Below are 18,624 nucleotides of genomic sequence, written 5' to 3'. Positions count from 1 at the left end.
AAACCCAAAAGATATGAACGATCTTGTTCCAACAGTAAATAAGATGTATTTACATCTTTGTTATATAAAATATTTGAAACTTTTTGAAATTCTAGATATGTTAAGAAAATAACTATTGAAATTATTTATATTGTTTAGTTCTTTAAATGCGGACTCTACTAAAAATGAGAATTTATCATATTAAATCTGAGAATTAATTTTTCTTCATGAGTTAAAAAAGATTCCCTTCCGTGAGAGCTTTCCTCTGGTGGCCTCCAATAAAATTTGGACATTTAAAAAAAAAATGAGTGAGTTTTGAAAATATAAAAAAAATGATGGCAAAGTGTTTTAATGGCTACGATTTGAAATGGACAAAAATTCAGTAAAATTTTCCATTGAGAGAATTCAGTAATTTTTTATCAAAATTATTTTTACTATATAACGTATAATATTTTAAATTAAAATATATTTTCATATTATCACAAATATACTAATTAATTAAATGATCATTACAGGCTATCTCCTAGCCTATTCTATCACTTCCTCACCAACAGACAGCAAATGCATTTTAGAGCTATTGGAGCCCATATTAGAAGTTTAGAATTTTTTTTTAAAAAGGACTCAAACAATGAATCTATCTATGGAGAGAATAAAAGATGAGATGAGAAAATAAATTATAAATTTTGAGAATGAAAAATAGTAGAAAGGATATACATTTTACGTTCAAATGTGTAATAAAAATGTGATTTTATTCATCTTAATTAATAAAATGTGATTTTTATTGAGATTTTGCCAAATCTGAATAAAATAATTTTATTTAAAACCTTTTCTAAGAACATTAACGAAAATTTATATATTTGAAAAGACAGCAATAAATAAGTTAGTTAAAATATCTCAATATCTGATAATGTGAAAGCAAACCAACATTTTGCAGTTATTATTATAAAGAGAAAGCAGAGTTAGTTGAGTCACTTTCCTTCAACTCAGAGCGTCGGTGACACATCAAAAACATTACACTTTTCATCGTCTTCCTTCATCTCTCTTCAACCTTCACCCTTCTCTTCAATCATCCATGCATCACCATTAACCAAAACCTTCATCTTCATTCTTCTCAGGTCTGAATCCAAATTCTATGAGTATTTGTTTCTTAATGCAATTTATTTTGTTTAGCTAAATATTTTTCTTGTGATTTTAATTGATAGTGTAGTAAATAATTAATTTAACAAATTCTTCATGCAGAATTAGTATTATTTTAAAGCTTTATTTTAGTAATGGATCAAAAACAGTGGAATTGGGGGAAAAAGTCAAGAGAGAAGTCAATTTTGGAAACCGACAAAACAAATCTTACGTCAAAAGAAAATCATGAGGTAGGTAATTTAACCTATTCTAAATTCTGAATTAATTAGTTTTTTATTATAAAATGGTTTAAGTAAAATATTTTCTAGTTATGCAACTATATGTTAGAGATCTGGATTGTAAATGCAACTAATTTGTATTTTTTTTTTCCTGTTTTAGGTGTTGGTACTTTTGGATGATAAAGAAAAATTGGAGAAAGAGTTAAAAAGATTAAATGATAAGCTTGTTTTAGCACTTTCTGAATGTAATACTAAAGATGAACACATGAAGAAGCAAACAAAAATTGTTCAAGAAGCAGTTTCAGGTAATGTTCTTGCATTTTTACTATATTCTAAGATTTAAATCGCAATAGTATTATCGAGTTTGATTTTCATGCACTGTCGGTGTATAAAGTTTTATATTAACGGCAAATCACACGTCAGTACGTTAATGATTGATTGACACTGTAAGAAATGTTTACACGTACGGTGTATATGAATTAGAATCGGTTATGTATTGCTTTTTTTTATATCGGTCTTTTATGAAAGTTTCTTTTGAAGGATGGGAGAAGGCGGAAGCTGAAATGTTGTCGATGAAGGAACATCTCGAGGAATCTATACACCAGGAATTAGTTTACGAAGAAAGAGTGGTTTATTTGGATTGTACTCTCAAGGAATGTATGCAGCAGTTAAATTTTGTTAGAGAGGAACAGGAGCGAAGGATCTATGATGCTTTGACGAAGGCTTCGATAGAGTTTGATAAATCTCGGATTGTTTTAGAGGAGCAGTTATCAGAGACGGGTAAAAGGCTTGCGAAAACTGTGATTGAAAATTCTTATCTTAATAAATCTATTATTGTGAAAGATAATTTGATTGAAGATATGGAAAGACAGTTGATTGAAGCCGAGGCGGATCGTGATGCGTTGATGATTCAATTGGAGTCCGTTGAAAAGGATAATGCTTCTCTAAAGTATGAGGCTCGGTTGCTTCAAAAGGAGCTTGATACTCGAAATGAAGTCCAATTTTCGAGAGTAATGCTTCCTCGAAAAGCTTCTAAACCGTTAGAACTTGAGTCGGAAATAGATTCTAAAGGTCAAGTAGCATTGGAGAAGCCTAGAAGTAATCTTGAATTGCAAGAGTTATCTTCGGTATCGGTGTCTGAGATTGGAAACGATGACGATGCCAGCTGCACAGAATCCTCGGCTTCTGCGTTGATTTCAGAATCGGAGTATTTTAGAAGTCCAAAACAGCAGGAGTCATTGTCATGCAAAAGTTTCGGACCTTCGGATATAAACCTTATGGATGATTTCATCGAAATGGAAAAATTAGCCGTGGTCACGGTTGAAAAGATAGAAGATCAAAGTACATTTGATTCAGGCAATGATTCTTGTCAATTTGATGCGCCTAATGCTGAGACTCCGTCGATAAAGAGAACTAGGATACAATCTCAGAGAGATTTGCATAAATCAATAGGCAAAATGATTGAACTTATTGAAGGGATCAACATGCCTGCTGACGATGATAATAATCATGAAGCGTCGACCGGCTACATGGTCCGTCTTTTTCAATGGAAAACATCCGATCTCAGTGACGTCTTACAGAAATTTCTCAATGCGTGTTACAGTTTACTGAATGGTAAAGCCGATCATGAAAATTTCGGCATAGAACTAACCACAGCCTTGGAATGGATTATCAATCATTGCTTTTCAGTTCATGATGTTTCAAGTATGAAGGATGAAGTTAAAAAACAATTTGATTGGGATGAGATTGGATCGTTTACAGATGCAGAAAAGTTGCAAACAGATACGAACCGATTTCAGGAATTAGAGAAAACTATTGCCAGCTTGAGATTTGAGTTACAAACCTTAAAGGAATCCAATAAAAGACTTGAAGATCAAATACAAAATGAAAGATCCTTAAATAGAGATCATGACTCTCAGCTTACAGAAACCGAGTTAAACGAGGCTTATCACAAGATTTTGGAATTAGAAGTGGAACTGGAAAGCAAGAATCACTATTGTGAAGAATTAGACACGAAATTCGTTGAACTTCAGCTTCAGCTTGAAAGGTACCAATTAATCTAATCCTTCAATATATTCTAACTATGTTCAAGACTGTAATATGATTTTGAAGTAATGAAGCACGGACACCGGAAACACGACACGGACTCGTCTTTTTTCAGAGATGTCGGTGCTACAGAGTTTTGAAACATTTAGCTCTTATTTTCTTATTTAAATATTGTCATACTCACATATCAATCTTTTTATCTTCTCAGCACGAAAAGGACGCACTCAAATGAGTACATTAATCAGAAAAATGAACCGCTACGAACTGTAAGCTCATCTGTTTTATTCCCTAACTAGAAAATTCGAACTCAGTTGCAATATTGTTTTGAGGTTTGTTTACAAATCTTGCAGGAATGGGAGATAACAGCTGCTTCAGAGAAGTTAGCAGAGTGTCAAGAAACCATCCTTATCCTTGAGAAGCAGTTGAAGGCATTGGCTGCGAAAAAGGATATGTCCCTATTCGACAACATTATCGCGGCTCATCGTCGTCCCATGATCACAAATACATCGAGTGTTAGTCTCCCATTTAAAGAGACGAAAAACCGGGCATCTCTTTTGGATCAGATGCTTGCTGATGATGATGCAAAAACCAAAGCTTGCAAAGCAAGTGAAAAAGGTTTTATGCAGCCGCTTGAAAAGATTGTAGTTTTGACAGGAGTTAGAGGTAACGATGACGGTGTTAATGTCAATTCTTTGGCCATTTTACCTGCGAAGAAATCTGGACGACGAGGCTTCTGGAAAAGAATGTTAGGGACAAGAAGAAAACCGAAAAGAAAACAAGTGTATCAGTTTAACAAGTGAAATGAAGTTTGAGTGTAGTTGAGTACTCTCTGTGAGGGGAAAAACACTTGTATCTAACATTGTGTGTTTTGTTCTTGGCTCTTGTACATAAGCCTGGAAATTCATGTTGTTAATAATGGAATGCATGCAATGCAAGACTGTTTTTCTAACATATATACTTCTGATTTGGGGAGCAAATGAAAGTGCAAGTAGCCTTATGCAGACCATTTGTCCTTTCTTCATTGTATTTCCACTAAAAATAATTGTCATTCAAAAAAAAATTCCAAACCACCCAGGAATCTTCAAGGTTATCATTGTGTCATGTTCTTAGTGCTTCCTTCTTTACTGATGATGTAACACTCCTTGTCCCTTATCTAAATTATTTCCTATAATAATTTATTGGGTTAAATATGTTATTAGTTCTCCCAAATGTTGACAATTTCACTTTTAGTATCTTAAAAGAATTTTTTTATAAAATCATCTCCCTAATATTTTCTGGCTGCACTTTTGATCCATGATATTAAGTGTCTTTAACGGAATGTGACGTGACAAAGACAGGTGACTAGATTTTGCTATGTTGGTTGTTTTGTTACTTGGCAGGATGGGTTACAATTGAAATTTAACAGTTAAAAGTTATGCATGCCACTTAGGAATTTTATGTGTTAACTTAATGTTACTGCATTAAAATCTTGAGGTAAATGTTTAAATTTTCTTTCATTTTGTCTCTTTAAAAAACTTTAGTTAAAGTTTTTTCAAAACTCCATTGATGGTTGGCGACATCTCCAGCTCCTCATTGAGATAATTTACACCTTCCATTGTTAATGATTCATCTTTGAATTCTGAATAGGACTACGAAGTAAACAGTTTGTAGAGTATCATATTCTATTTTTCGTTTGAATATGTGTACGAAGATTTTGAAGTTTCGTTTGGTGTGATCCTTGAAGTAGGTTAGGGCATTGAAAGTGGTGGTGCTTGAAGTTTCATTTGGTGTATTTCAAACAGGTTTGAACCACGTGTCTCTTATTTTTTACATTTTTAGTATTGTTTCTTTTTTATGTGTCTCACTGTTTCGGGATTTTTTAATAAGTTTCAGTTTTAACCTATTGAAACAATGGAATATAATAACATAATACTGAATGCTGTTTGCATTTGACTAAAATTGTATTACGGTTGTAAATCATCTATGTTAGATTGACTGAATTTTTAATGCCCAACTGATGTTATGTTGACTAAAGTGTTGTAGTTATGTGAAATTATTTTTAAATTTACTCCTTACTATATGTGTAATGTACAATATATAGACTTATTTAAGGGGGTATTTTAAACTAAGGGTTGTTTTGTAAAAGACCCCAAATTAAGATATGAAGGTGGGGATATCTATGCATACAGTGGATAAGACACTGATTATTGGTCCTTTTTTGAAGTTCATGACCTAATTAAGGGGATGTATTTAGAGTTTAATGTTGATGGTGTGAAAATACGGTGGAAACATGAAGGTGGTAGTTTAGAAAAAGATCTCAAACTCTTTAGAAATGATGTGAATGCATCATTGTTATCTTTGTTTATTGAGAAGAATCAATGTGAAGTTTATAACTGAGCCCAAACCATCTACAAGTGAGTTCACATATATGGAGAGGTTAAGAGAGAGAAATAAGGGACAACAAAATGTTAAGGATGATGGTTAGTGTAGTAAATCAAGTGATGAAACTATTAATGGTATACACTTTGAAGACATTGAAGAAGAGAAAATGCATGATTTTGATGAAGACTTTGATGAAGGATTTAGTTTTGGGTTAGATGAAAGTGATCATATGAGGGAGGATGTTGATAGTGTTGCCACTAGTGAACCATCCAACCTTAGTTTTGCCACATAAGAGATGGAAATGGAATATGACATAGAAGAGGATTACATGTCTAATGAACTTGATAGTGGGGAAGATGAAGATAGTAGTGAGAACAAGCTTGTAGTGATTATGCTTAACAAAGAACAAGCATGACAAAGTGTCGCTACCGGGATAACGAAACTGGGACCGTCGTCATTTTTAAAGAGAAAACAGGAGAGTCGCCACCAAATTTTATTTGGAGTTTCTCTATTGGAGATGAGAGGGGAAATAGTCGATAAAACCCTCAAAGAGAAAAGGTGCACACGGGTAGTGCAAGGATAAAGAACCGGTCTCGTAACTGAGATTTGGGTTCGAATGTCGGTTACGCAAGGGGAAGGTATTAACACCCCTCACGTCCATGGTACTCCATGGAAACCATTTGGGTTGTCTATGTGTGTGGGTATTTATCTTGTTTATTATTTTATTTTCAAAAGAGTATAAAAAATGATAGGACTCTGGGTTTTTTGTTATTGTGCTCGCCAAGGATTATAGTCGTTGTGCCTACATATCACTCATCGGGTGATAAGGAATCAGAGCTTCGTAGTTTGGAGTAAAAAATGTTTGTGTGTTGGTTGATTTTACCTTTGAGAAAAGGGTTTCGTAGTGGTCCCCTAAGGAACAAAAATGAGGTTTGATGGGTTGTGTTGATTTTACCTTGAGTAAGGGTTTACGAAAAAGAATGTTTGTGATTATAGCGCACTAAATTCTATGGGTTGAAGTGAAAGTTATAGACAACAAGTCAAACATTTTGCGTCCAAAATAATCAGAGTAAAGGTATGAAAGCTCTATTCTTACTCATTCTCCACCACTTAAGGCTCGTGGCGCACAATACTAATCGTAGTTTTAATGTATTTTGAATTTGATTATGAAAATGTCGCTTGACGTTGAATCAAGGGTTTGTTTATTTGATTATGAAATTGGGTAGTGTAATGAATATACAGAGTAACCAACAAGGAAGTAAAGGGTCTCATTGTAAGGTAACCCAAGAGAAAGCCTTGTGTGTGCAAAAGTGACCTAAACTAAACAAAGGATAATGGTTTTACAAACATGTCCCCCTAGGGTGGTGCCATGATGCCATTCTTATAACTGGTATGTAAGTTACAAATGAAATCCAAAGTTAATAGAGCATCACAAAGATAAGGAAAAGTTCCTCCAAGCAAAGGTCCTAAATGAGATCCTCTAAGTCCAAGTTTATTAAGTGAGATGAATATTTTTTATCTTATCATTTTATCATGTTTTTGTTGTTTTTAATGTATGATGAAAATAAAGATAAATGACAATAATAAACATGCATGATGAGTTTATACAGTGAGTATGATGATGATGAGTATTTGAAAGTAAATTACAAAGTAATAACATAAAAGTAAATAGCAAAGTAGCAATGATAAATTCACAATAACAAATGGTTAGTGGTTATCAAAGTTAGTAATGTTTAAGTGAAGTCAGTATTATGAACAAGTCCAACACTTGAGGATTATCTATCCTTAGGTCAAAATATTCAAAATATGACGCATCATGGGATAACTTATCACTGATGTAAAATATTGAAGATGATCAAAAGATCAACTTACAATAGATTTGTAACGATGAAATTTATGGAAACCCTAAGTCCATCTATCAATAGCTTGACAAAAGGAAGACTATACCAACTCAAGGGTTAAAGGTTAAATGATTGATTAAATGGTTAATTTAGACAAGTTATAAATATCTATTAAGAAATGTGGTTGGGCCTAACTCAACCCTACAAAACCGGTTGGTAGAGTGGGGACTGCCCCCACTTATAAACACATGTTCATGCCATATATTGTCCAATGTGGGACTCTTAACACACCCCTCACGCCCAGGATTGGACATTTGGAGCATGGAAATAAATGGTGGGTGGCCCGATAGCGGAAACCATAGTAGGTGGCTCACTGGATCTTAAACGAGGCTCTGATACCATATTGAATTAGGAGAGACTAAGACATTTAGGTTAAACCGCGTGTTTTGAAAAGCACTACGGAGACTTTATTATATATAGAGAGAGATTACAACTAGTTACATGATATAGTCGATGTGGGACTATTCTATATACATATATTCTCAACAACATATATTTATAAATATCAATATATTGAATTAGGAGAGACTAAGAGACATTTAGGTTAAACCGTGTATTTTGAAAAGCACTACGAAGACTTTATTATATATAAAGAGATTACAACTAATTACATGATATAATCGATGTGGGACTATTCTATATACAAATATTCTCAACATTATATATTTACAAATATCAACACTCCCCCTCAAGCTTGAACATATAAGTCAAATGCACCAAGCTTGTTACACATATAATTAGTTGTGGGACTTCGTAGAGATTTTGTAAACACGTCTGCCAATTGATCATTAGAGTTGACAAAGCTTGTGACGATGTCACCTGACTCGATCTTCTCTCTAACAAAGTGACAATCTATCTCAATATGTTTGATCCTCTCATGGAAGACTGGATTTGAAGCAATGTGCAATGCAACTTGATTATCACAAATAAGTGTCATTGGTCTTGTTTCTTCAATTTGAAGTTCCTTGAGCAACTATTTTAACCAAATAAGTTCACATGTTTCCATTGCCATGGCCCTATACACAATACCCAGAGGTGGACCGTCTATCAATGGGTGACCCTGCCCAATCAGCATCAGAGTATCCAATTATTTAAGTATGTCCTTTATCTTCATACACTAAACCTTTTCCTAGAGCACATTTTATGTATCTCAGAATTCGGATAACAACATCCATGTGTTCCTGACAAGGGGAATTTAAGAACTGACTTACCATACTAACTGCAAAAGAAATGTATGGATGAGTGATTGTGAGATAATTCAACTTTCCAACCAATCTCCTATACCTTCCTGAGTCAGATAGAGGCTCCCCCTGATTGGGTAGTAGTTTGACACTTGGATCCATATGAGTATCAGCTGGTTTAGAATTCAACAAACATGTTTCTTCCAAAATATCCATAGCATATTTCCGCTAAGAAATCACCAAACCATCTTTAGATTGGGCTACCTCAATACCCAAGAAATAACGGAGTTTACCAAGATCTTTTGTCTGAAATTGATTCAAGAGATGTTGTTTTAACTGGAGTATACCCTGCTGATCACTATCAGTTATGACAATATCATCTACGTACACAATAAGATAAATACACCCTTGGGCTGAGTGACAATAAAAAATAGAATGGTCAGCTTCACTACGGACCATACCAAACTGTTGTACTATAGTGTTGAATCTTCTGAACCAAGCTCTCGGAGATTGCTTAAGACCATAAAGAGACTTGTGTAACCTACACACCATATTCAATGACTCCCCCTGAGCAACAAATCCAGGTGGTTGCTCCATATATACTTCCTCTTTAAGATCACCTTGTAAAAAAGCATTTTTGGTGTCAAGTTGATGAAGAGGCCAATGTCGAATGGCTGCAATGGCTAGTAGAAGTCTAACAGATGCCATCTTGGCTACTGGCGAGAAGGTATCACTATAATCCAATCCAAAAATCTGAGTGTATCTGTCATACCCCGATTTTGATCCTGAATTTTTTTCATTTTTTCATTTTTTATTTGGCACGTGGCCTAAAGTTCGTTTGCATACCAAAGGCAACCGTCCATTCCCAAATCCATATTTTTTTATAAACATTGGTCATTATCTAGGCTTTTTGATCATGGTGTTTTTTGATTATAAAATGGATTCTAATTATTTGACTTTTTAATTTTCAATTTGATTTTAATTTCAAATTAAGTCTAATTCCAAATTTCAATTTAATCTTAATTGTGTTTTTACTAATGATTCAAACTCTAATTGATTTTAATTTCCAAATAAATGTTAGAATTGATATCAAAGTAGTTGTAACAAATTATAGATTAATTTAATTTTTAATTGGTTTTATTGGTTTTTTTTATTTTAAATTGACATTTAGATTAGTCTGGGATTATTTCTAAAAAATCCATATCCATTTTTTATAACCAAACATCCATTTCATAAACCAAGGTCTCGCCATTCTTATTACATTTTACAAACCCTTCAACCAAGTTCAAATTACAATCACAAATTCATTATATTTCAAAATTACATACCATTTAACCAAATTCAAATCAAATCAAGTTTCAACCAAATTTTCATTCATTCATACATCCAGAATCTTACTCATACCATAGCCACCAAATAATTGAAATCCCTCACATTCTCAACCAACACAAAAAAACTCTTGAAAACTAGTTTGCCTGTGGAGAACACAAAATAGTTAACAGGAGCCATGGCAGCCTCACTTCAAGCAGCTGCTACTCTCATGCAACCTACAAAGTTGCGTAGCAACACATTGCAGCTTAAGTCAAACCAATCTGTTTCTAAGGCCTTTGGTTTGGAACACTATGGAGCTAAGGTTACTTGTTCCCTTCAGTCTGATTTCAAGGAGTTGGCTCACAAGTGTGTTGAGGCTTCAAAGATTGCAGGATTTGCTCTTGCCACTTCTGCTCTTGTTGTCTCTGGAGCAAGTGCAGAAGGTGCTCCAAAAAGGCTAACTGTCGCCGAAATCCAAGGCAAAACATACTTGGAAGTCAAAGGAACAGGAACTGCAAACCATATCCAAGCCAAGCAACCAATGGAAAGAACTTCAAGCATACCTGCAAATAATGAGCAATTCATAACCAATATGAGAACTCAGTTCAAAAACCTAACTAATTCCATTTCCATACTCTAAATAACAGAACTTTCCAATTCCACTCAACTTCAATTTTCAATCCACCACACCACACCTAACAGGAACAGAAACAAAGCATGGTACAGAAGAAGCGAAATCAAAAGTTGAAATCCAAGCTGAGAAACTTGACATTAACACAGGTTTATCTAAAAGCTTCTCGGCAGGCAGCTCAGCATGTACTGGAAATAAAGAAAATGATGGTTTTGTTACAACAAGGAAATAAAGAGCAAATGGTGAAAAGTCTTGGAAGAAACCAGAAAGGACATTATTGCAGTGTTCAACAAGTACAGGAACAGTTCCACAGGCATGGAAAAAACGCGATGTTGCAAAGAGAAAGGCATTGGCAGAAGCAACAATAATCCAATACTATTAAGATCACAGGAAAATGGCAATGCCCACAGAAACGTAAACCGGATAAAGAACCTGCTTTGAAGCAACTTAGGCTCCAGCGATAGGTTCACAAGGTTGAAAAGGTCTCCCCAGTTTGCAATACAGGATCCTTATCTAATGGTTATTCTCAATCTTTTCCATCTGGATCAAATCTTAACCATTCAACTGCCTTGTACTCCTCCATTGTTGCTTCAGGAGATGATATTCCTGAGTTACACCATAGGAAGCTTCTTCCCAAACAACTCCTGGTAAAAGAAACTTCTGCGGTGGATAACACTCTGGTAGTCATGCATGATACTTTTGTAAATGGTACAGAAACTTCAGAGCAAATATATCAAGGCATTTTAGCTGAAAATTCACGAAATTGTCATAGCCAAATCCATGCAAATCAATTAAGTGCTTCTGGGTCGTTATCTCCAAATGATGCTCAAAATCATGAAGTCTGCGAACCGAATGTTACTCATGCTTTCTCCAAATTTCACTGCAGTAAAAGCAAGGTAAATCAGCAAGGCAGTAAAAAATTCAAAAATGCCCAAAAGAGAATTGAGACAGAGTAGAGGAAGAAAGTACACAGGTCTGTTTTACCATTTCCGAATCTAACATCAAACAAGACAATCCGAATCTGAGCATCCCGAAAGGAGTTCGCAGAGACGCCCCTTCTGGATCACCATAGACCAATTTGAAACCCTAATTGCAAAATATAAAAGGGGAAGGTGAGAAGAAAAACGGGGAGGACGAAAAATCAGAGAGACCACAACAAAAACCCTAAACACCAAGAAGAAAAACCTAACTTCAGTCGACGGCGGAAAACCCTGAAACCTAGAGAAGAGAGCCCGTTGCAAGCTCGCTACCACCGCCGTACCACTGCCGAAGGTGAGCTTTCCTGTTTGAGTCTCTTTAAACCGTTTGATTTTTGGCATGTAGAGTGAAGGTTTGTGGTTGAGATTGAGGCTAGTGTGAGCGATTGAGAGAGAGGGTTTTGATGAGAGATGAGCGATTGAGGTTGGGTTTGAGAGACGGAAAGGTGGAAGGCCGATTGGGAGAGAGAATGACGAGGTTGAGGGGGTGAGAATGAGGAAGCAAGAGAGAGTCTTCGTGAAGAAGACAAGTGGACTTTGCGTGTTTCACGTGTCTCTGTTCCCAAATTTCTTTTATTTACTTTTTAAGAAAATAGCATTTAAAATATGATTAAAGACCATTTACCTTTGGTATTCCTTGGCATTCCCTTTAATTGTTGGTATGTTGTTTAGTGCACCCATTAATTTCTCTTTTGAAAACCCAACAGCCAGGCGGCTAGGGTTTATTTCTTGATTCCTCCATCATTTAATTAGTAGTCCAACAAACTATCTTATTTTAGTTTTTTTTTTAATTTTAATTTCAATCTGTTCTGGTTTATATATCCAAGTTGTTATTTTAAATAATAACTAATCATAAGTGGTCTAGTGGAGAGAGAGAAGTTTCATTGCCTTTATTGGAGTGGGTTCGATACTTAGGGATAGCAAGTCTTCATGTTTTTATTTTTTATACTTACTATTTTATTTATTTTTTTATATATAAACTCTATTATTTATTTTACTTTTATACTTTTATTAATTTGATTTAGTCGTTATTTAGTGGTTTGTATTTTTAAATGCTTACCTTTTAGATTTAGTTAGTGGTTGAATTTCCGATATTGTTTTATTCGATTAGTCGATCTTTGTGTGTTAACTAATTTAGTTAGGTTATTAGTACCCATGTCCATACTTATACACATGTAAATAATCACATTCAACATTCAATTTCATTTCCTCATCACCTTCAAATACAATTTCAAGCCTTTTTTCCATTAACACTCCAATATTCAAATCTTTTTCTAAATAAAACGTGAAGAAAAAGATTATCCTGGATGGAATATCCAGTTATAATCCCGAATATTAGGCTCAAGCTGTAAGAGTTTGTAAGCCATAAATATTCGTCTTCTCTCCAAAATATTTATAAATATTTAAATCTTTTTTCTTAATAAAACGTGAAGAAAAAGATTATCTTGGATAAAATATCCAGTTATAATCTTGAGTATTAGGCTCAAGCTGTAAGAGCTTGCAAGCCGTAAATATCCGTCTTCTCTTCCACACTCCAATATTCAAATCTTTTTCTAAGTAAAATGTGAAGAAAAAGATTATCCTGGATGGAATATCCAGGTATAATCCCGAATATTGGGCTCAAGCTGTAAGAGCTTGTAAGCCATAAATATTCGTCTTCCTTCCAAAACACTCGTAAATATTTGAACTATTTTCTTAACAATATTGGAAAGAAACAGGTTGCCTGGGTGGAATGTCCAGACGTAGTCCCGAGTGTTAGACCCAAGTTGTAAGAGCTTGTAAGTCACAAGTACTCGTCTTTCAAACTTCAAAATACCTAATTCCTACCTTAATACTTTTTCAATAAAGATGGAAATGGAACATGGTGTATACCGTGCACTCCTGAAATTAAGATTCGAGGCGTATGCCTCGCCTATCTTAGCTCTCGCCATCGTCTAAAATTGTCAATGCGGTTTATCCAAACCCTTTCTCAATCAAACCTCAAAACATTTAATTTTTATCAAACACTTTTGCCAATAAAGATGGAAATGGAACATGGTGTATACCGTGCACTCCTGAGACTAGGATTCGAGATGGATATCTCGCTCATCCAAGTCCTCGCCATCACTCAAAATACATACAACCAATCAAACTCTTTTCTCGCCGCCATGCGATTAATCAAAAACATTTTTCATAAATGAAAGATATATTGTCTTAAGGTGATGCAAAACAATGTTTCGGCCACGATTGTTGAGTAAAGATAAATGACGTTTTTCCGAATGTAGATTTATAAATCCGTTCGATGTGTGGTATGCGTCTACTCCTCATCTGTTTTGGGTAAAATAATGTTTTCGTCGATTAATACACTATATCTTTCGCTAAAATCGACCAACAAACAAATATTTTTATACCCAGAACTACATAAGCCTTGATTTCTCTTTTGAGATACGTAGGAGCAGGATTCGTAAATCTTGTCAGGCCCACTAATAAAAAACTTAGGTTTAGTCTTTCGTCAAAAATCCAAAAACATTCTCTTCTCATCCTTTCTCTCTTTCCCACCTAATAATTCGAAAAGCCTAATATTTCAACTAACACTAACGCACACAACTAACCTAATGGTTCCCATTGAATACAACGGACGTGAGGGGTGCTAATACCTTCCCCTTGCGTAATCGACTCCCGAACCCTGATATTGGGTGCGATGACCATATCTTATCCTTTCTTTTAGGGGTTTTATCGATATTTTCCCTTTCCCATTTTTGGGAATAAATAAAGTTCGGTGGCGACTCTGTTCAGTCCATCATTACGAGCGTGCGATCGTGCTTCACTTTGTAGTCGTATCCCCATTTTTCGAGGTGCGACAGATGGCGACTCTGCTGGGGAAAACAACTCCCTAAGTGAGTCAAGCCTAGTTAGGTCATTTGTGTGCCTTTGTTTATTTACTTGTGTGGCTTTTGTTTATTTCTTTTGTTATCTTTATTGTCATATTGATATAATCTGTTGTATTGGTTCGATATGCTTTGGTACTTGGAGATACTATGATTGCAAACCTTGTGGGAAATACTTTTTACCCGAGTCTCGAGTAAAAACATAAGATATGACGAGGTTGAGTAGTGCGGGTCCGCGAGATGTATTTCTCGTTGGGTCGGTACGAGAACCTTACTTAGAGTAGATTCTTGAGAGGATATTGTCGTTCGGCAAGTAAGTTGCCGTAAGCTTCGATATTTTCTTTAGGATCCATGACTCTGAGGATCATTTGTAGAACCTTAATCCTTTGGCCAACTAGGAAAGATGGTTGCGTAGTGTGGGTCTGCGAGATGAATTTCTCGTTGGATCGATGCGAGAACCTCACTTAGAGTAGATTCTTTGGATGGAGTTGATGCCCGACAAGTAAGTTGCCATAGGCAGCAAACAGTCTAATGGATCCATGACTCTAGGAACTTTTTTAAAAACCCTAGATCATACCCGGTGAGAACCTATTCTTGGGAAGCAATCAGATTCATCAGTACCTCAGACTTTTGAACCCGTGTATTGAGAAAAAAACAAATATGCATGGCTTGCATTGCATTCATTCACATTTCATTACATCTGCATCTCATCATAACGCATGTCATTTTCCAGACAAAATACAAAAAAAAACTTATCCATCCTTTGTCTGTGATCAGCAAAGTGATTCTCAACACGCGTTTAGAACAAAGAACCGTGTTTCAGGAGATGATGGACAAGCTAAGGAAAAGCCAAGAAGCACTGAAGGAGGAATTTAATCTTTTGAAGAGCCAAATGAGATGGGTCTTGGAAACCCTGCAGGTCTTGTTGAGAAAAGAGGGTCATCCAATATACACTGCTGCAACAAAGAGAGTTACTACTCCACATCTATCTAGTGTTACCTCAAGTCAAGGGAAATTCCATGTGGAAGCTCCTCATCTACCGACATATGCCCCTCCCTCAAGACGTCATCATCAACATCCTCTGGCTATTCCTCCTCAAAATCACCGAAGTCAGGTTCAGAACAAAAATCAGAATCAGAACAAGAGGAACGAAAATCACAATGACCCAATTCCGGTGCCATATAGCAAGCTCTACCCACAACTAATCCAGAATGCTTTGGTGACCCCTCGAGCTCTCACACCTTATCACCGTACCTGCCATGGTACAATCCAAATGCAACATGTGAATTCCATAAAGGGGCATTGGGACAAGACTTGGATTCTTGCTTAGCGCTGAAAGCCTTGGTACGAGAACTGATTAACAAAAAGAGCTTAGTTTTTGAAGAAGATCACCCGAAGATCAAGTGCGGATACCATACTGGAACAATGGGGCACTCTATCGAGGAATGAAAGAGTTTTAAGCTCAAGCTGCAAGGATTGATTGACATAAGGTCACCAACACTCAAGGAGGAAGGCTCAGGTACATATACCTTGATTTCTGGGCCAGGTATTGAGAAAGGGAAAGGACCCTTGAAAACCCTCAAGGTTTTGTTCCACAAGGAAGATGTCAGGGATGTGGTTAATGAGCTATCATTGTTTCCTGGTAAGAGCATTGAGATACCGCCTTGGATTTCCAATGTCACGACCCATACCAATGAAAGAAAAGGAGAAGTGAGTAGTGGATTCAAAAGGGTTGCGTTCAACGATGAGATTGAAGGAAAAGAATTTGAAGATCATCATGCCAATGTCAAAAAGCTTGTTGATCCCGACCCATCGGCCGAATAAGTGCGAAAATCTCAAGGGGTGTCCCCATATGTTAATGGATCAAGTTTGAAGAAATCATTCCCTAAAGCTGGCAATCATTTGGCTGTCTCAGCATTTCTTTGTAGTTTCCTTGCATGTTGATTGTTAATTGCTTTTAAGCATTGTTGTTTTCTTTGAATTGGTAGGATTAATGAAATGTTTATGCATCTTTTGAATTGATCCATTCGTATTCACTCGTTTTTCATTTATGTTAAAAAAACAAAAATACTCCTCTCATTCACTTTTGTTTATCAAATCGTTGTGCTAACAAAGATTGGATGGAGGATGATGAAAATAAAACACCTGAAATTGTTGTGGTATGCTTTTGAGTAAAACCTTGTCAATGATGTAAGACATTGTTTCAAATCCCCAAACACTGAAGAGATAAGGAGTTAATCCCTAGTCAACCACTTTGAGCCTAGAAGTTGGTGTTTATTTCGGATCTAAAACCCTTAATCTTAACCTGGGGCAGGGTAGTTATGTTCAGATAGTTTGATCGTGCATTCGATATTTCAAAAAAAATCGTCCATATGTACACCCTCCCATTAGGTTCAACCACATGTTATCCTTCGCACATATGTTGAAGTGTCGAAGAAGTTGAGAAAAGATAAAATTAGTGTTGGTTGATCCTCATCCACCAATAATGTGGCAATCACACCTTTAAAAAAAACAAAAAAATCCGCTAAGTCAAATACCACAAAATGACTTAGGCAAAAATCAGGGCATCCTGATGGACCAAAAGCTTCAGAGAAGCGGTCCAGGCAAAATTAGGGATAAAGAAAATCAATCAAAAGAGGTCACCAAAATCCTCAACAAAACAAAAAAAATAAGGTGACTGCCATTTCAATAAAATTCGTCTTGAGTCCTCATCAAACCTTCGAACCCTCTTGGAAGTCGAATGCGTGTATCGAATTAACTGAACGTAGGATCTGGAGATCATCAAGAAGAAGGGGTGGGTAAAAATATAAATTTTGAGCCTTATATCCTTTTGTTTAAAAAACCGTGAACCAAGCCACATTATAACCCTTAAAAGACCTAATTGAGACAGGGTTTATTTTGAAAGCATACTATAACAAGGTTGTGTTAACTTGACTCCAAACGATTTTTGTTAATCATTTGATCGCACCAACTTGCATACTGTGAATGACTTGATCACCTTTGTGTTCTTATCAACGACTCGTTCACTGTATTTCACCCATTCATATCAATAAACTTTGAATTCAAATTTTTGCATAAACATTGCATTAAAATTACCATTTTTTGAATGCACAATCTTATTTACGAGTCAACACTTAGCATCAAAGAAATTCCAACGATATGCAGTTGAGGAAATTGATAAAGTGAAAGAAGTCCAACCAGGGGAAATCACTTTGAGTATTGGTCAATCCAAGCCAATCACCCTAAGGGTCATCTGGCCAAGAGTAATTTGCTTCAAGACTCAGACAAGGGCAAGCCACCTCAGAGCTCAATGAGTCCAACTATCCAAAGGACAGTCAATCAAAAGTCTATCGTTCCAAGATTTGGTTAATCAGGGGTAGACCACTGCAAGTTTCAAACGCTTGGGGCAAGCCATCTCGAGGTAGTCTCATGGCAAGTTGTTTCCAAACTCACTTTCAAGGTGAACATTTACAAAGACCCAACAGACTGTGGCAAGATGAGCCACAGAGGGGAAAAACCTCTTTCTTCATGCTTAGGGCAAGCCATCTCGAGGTAGTCTCATGGCAAGTTGTTTCCAAACTCACTTTCAAGGTGAACGTTTATAAAGACCCAACAGACTGGGGCAAGATGAGCCACAGAGAGGCAAAACCTCTTTCTTCATGCTTAGGGCAAGCCATCTCGAGGTAGTCTCATGGAAAGTTGTTTCCAAACTCACTTTCAAGGTGAACGTTTACAAAAACCCGACAGACTGGGGCAAGATGAGCCACAGAGGGGCAGAACCTCTTTCTTCGTGCTTTCAAATTGCTCAAACAAATTCTGCTATACGTCAACAACTGTTGAGTTTAAGACGAGTGCCCGAAAATTATGTTGGCACGATTCATTAATCCTCCAAAAGGATCCCATTGGCAAAGTTGTGGCTATCAAGCTGGATAGAATTCTTCTATCATAAAATATTTGGTTGAGTTCTCGGTGTTGAGGAATCACGATCTCCATAAATAGTCTCTACAACTCCCAA

At 35.9% G+C, this 18,624-nt stretch overlaps 1 protein-coding gene across 2 annotated transcripts; it reads left to right on the top strand.

The window, feature by feature from the left end:
* Window positions 1-885: 885 nt before the first annotated feature.
* On the top strand, window positions 886-4,333 carry LOC127120412 (filament-like plant protein 7). Of its 2 annotated transcripts, XM_051050832.1 has the most exons (6): window positions 886-1,094; window positions 1,219-1,346; window positions 1,495-1,639; window positions 1,875-3,381; window positions 3,589-3,646; window positions 3,731-4,333. In XM_051050832.1, exons 2-6 carry the CDS (start codon window positions 1,251-1,253, stop codon window positions 4,178-4,180), a joined length of 2,256 nt encoding a protein of 751 aa, XP_050906789.1. In that variant the 5' UTR covers window positions 886-1,094; window positions 1,219-1,250; the 3' UTR covers window positions 4,181-4,333. The 2 variants fall into 2 exon arrangements, with proteins under 2 accessions (XP_050906789.1, XP_050906791.1); XM_051050834.1 differs by lacking the exon at window positions 886-1,094 and having other exon boundaries at window positions 1,216-1,350.
* The last annotated feature ends 14,291 nt before the right edge of the window (window positions 4,334-18,624 follow it).

The sequence above is a fragment of the Lathyrus oleraceus genome, chromosome 2 (assembly GCF_024323335.1).
Source record: "Lathyrus oleraceus cultivar Zhongwan6 chromosome 2, CAAS_Psat_ZW6_1.0, whole genome shotgun sequence".
In the NCBI taxonomy this organism is placed as follows: domain Eukaryota; kingdom Viridiplantae; phylum Streptophyta; class Magnoliopsida; order Fabales; family Fabaceae; genus Lathyrus; species Lathyrus oleraceus.
Note: the sequence above shows the minus strand (reverse complement) of the source record. Positions and strands in the feature narration are given on the sequence as shown.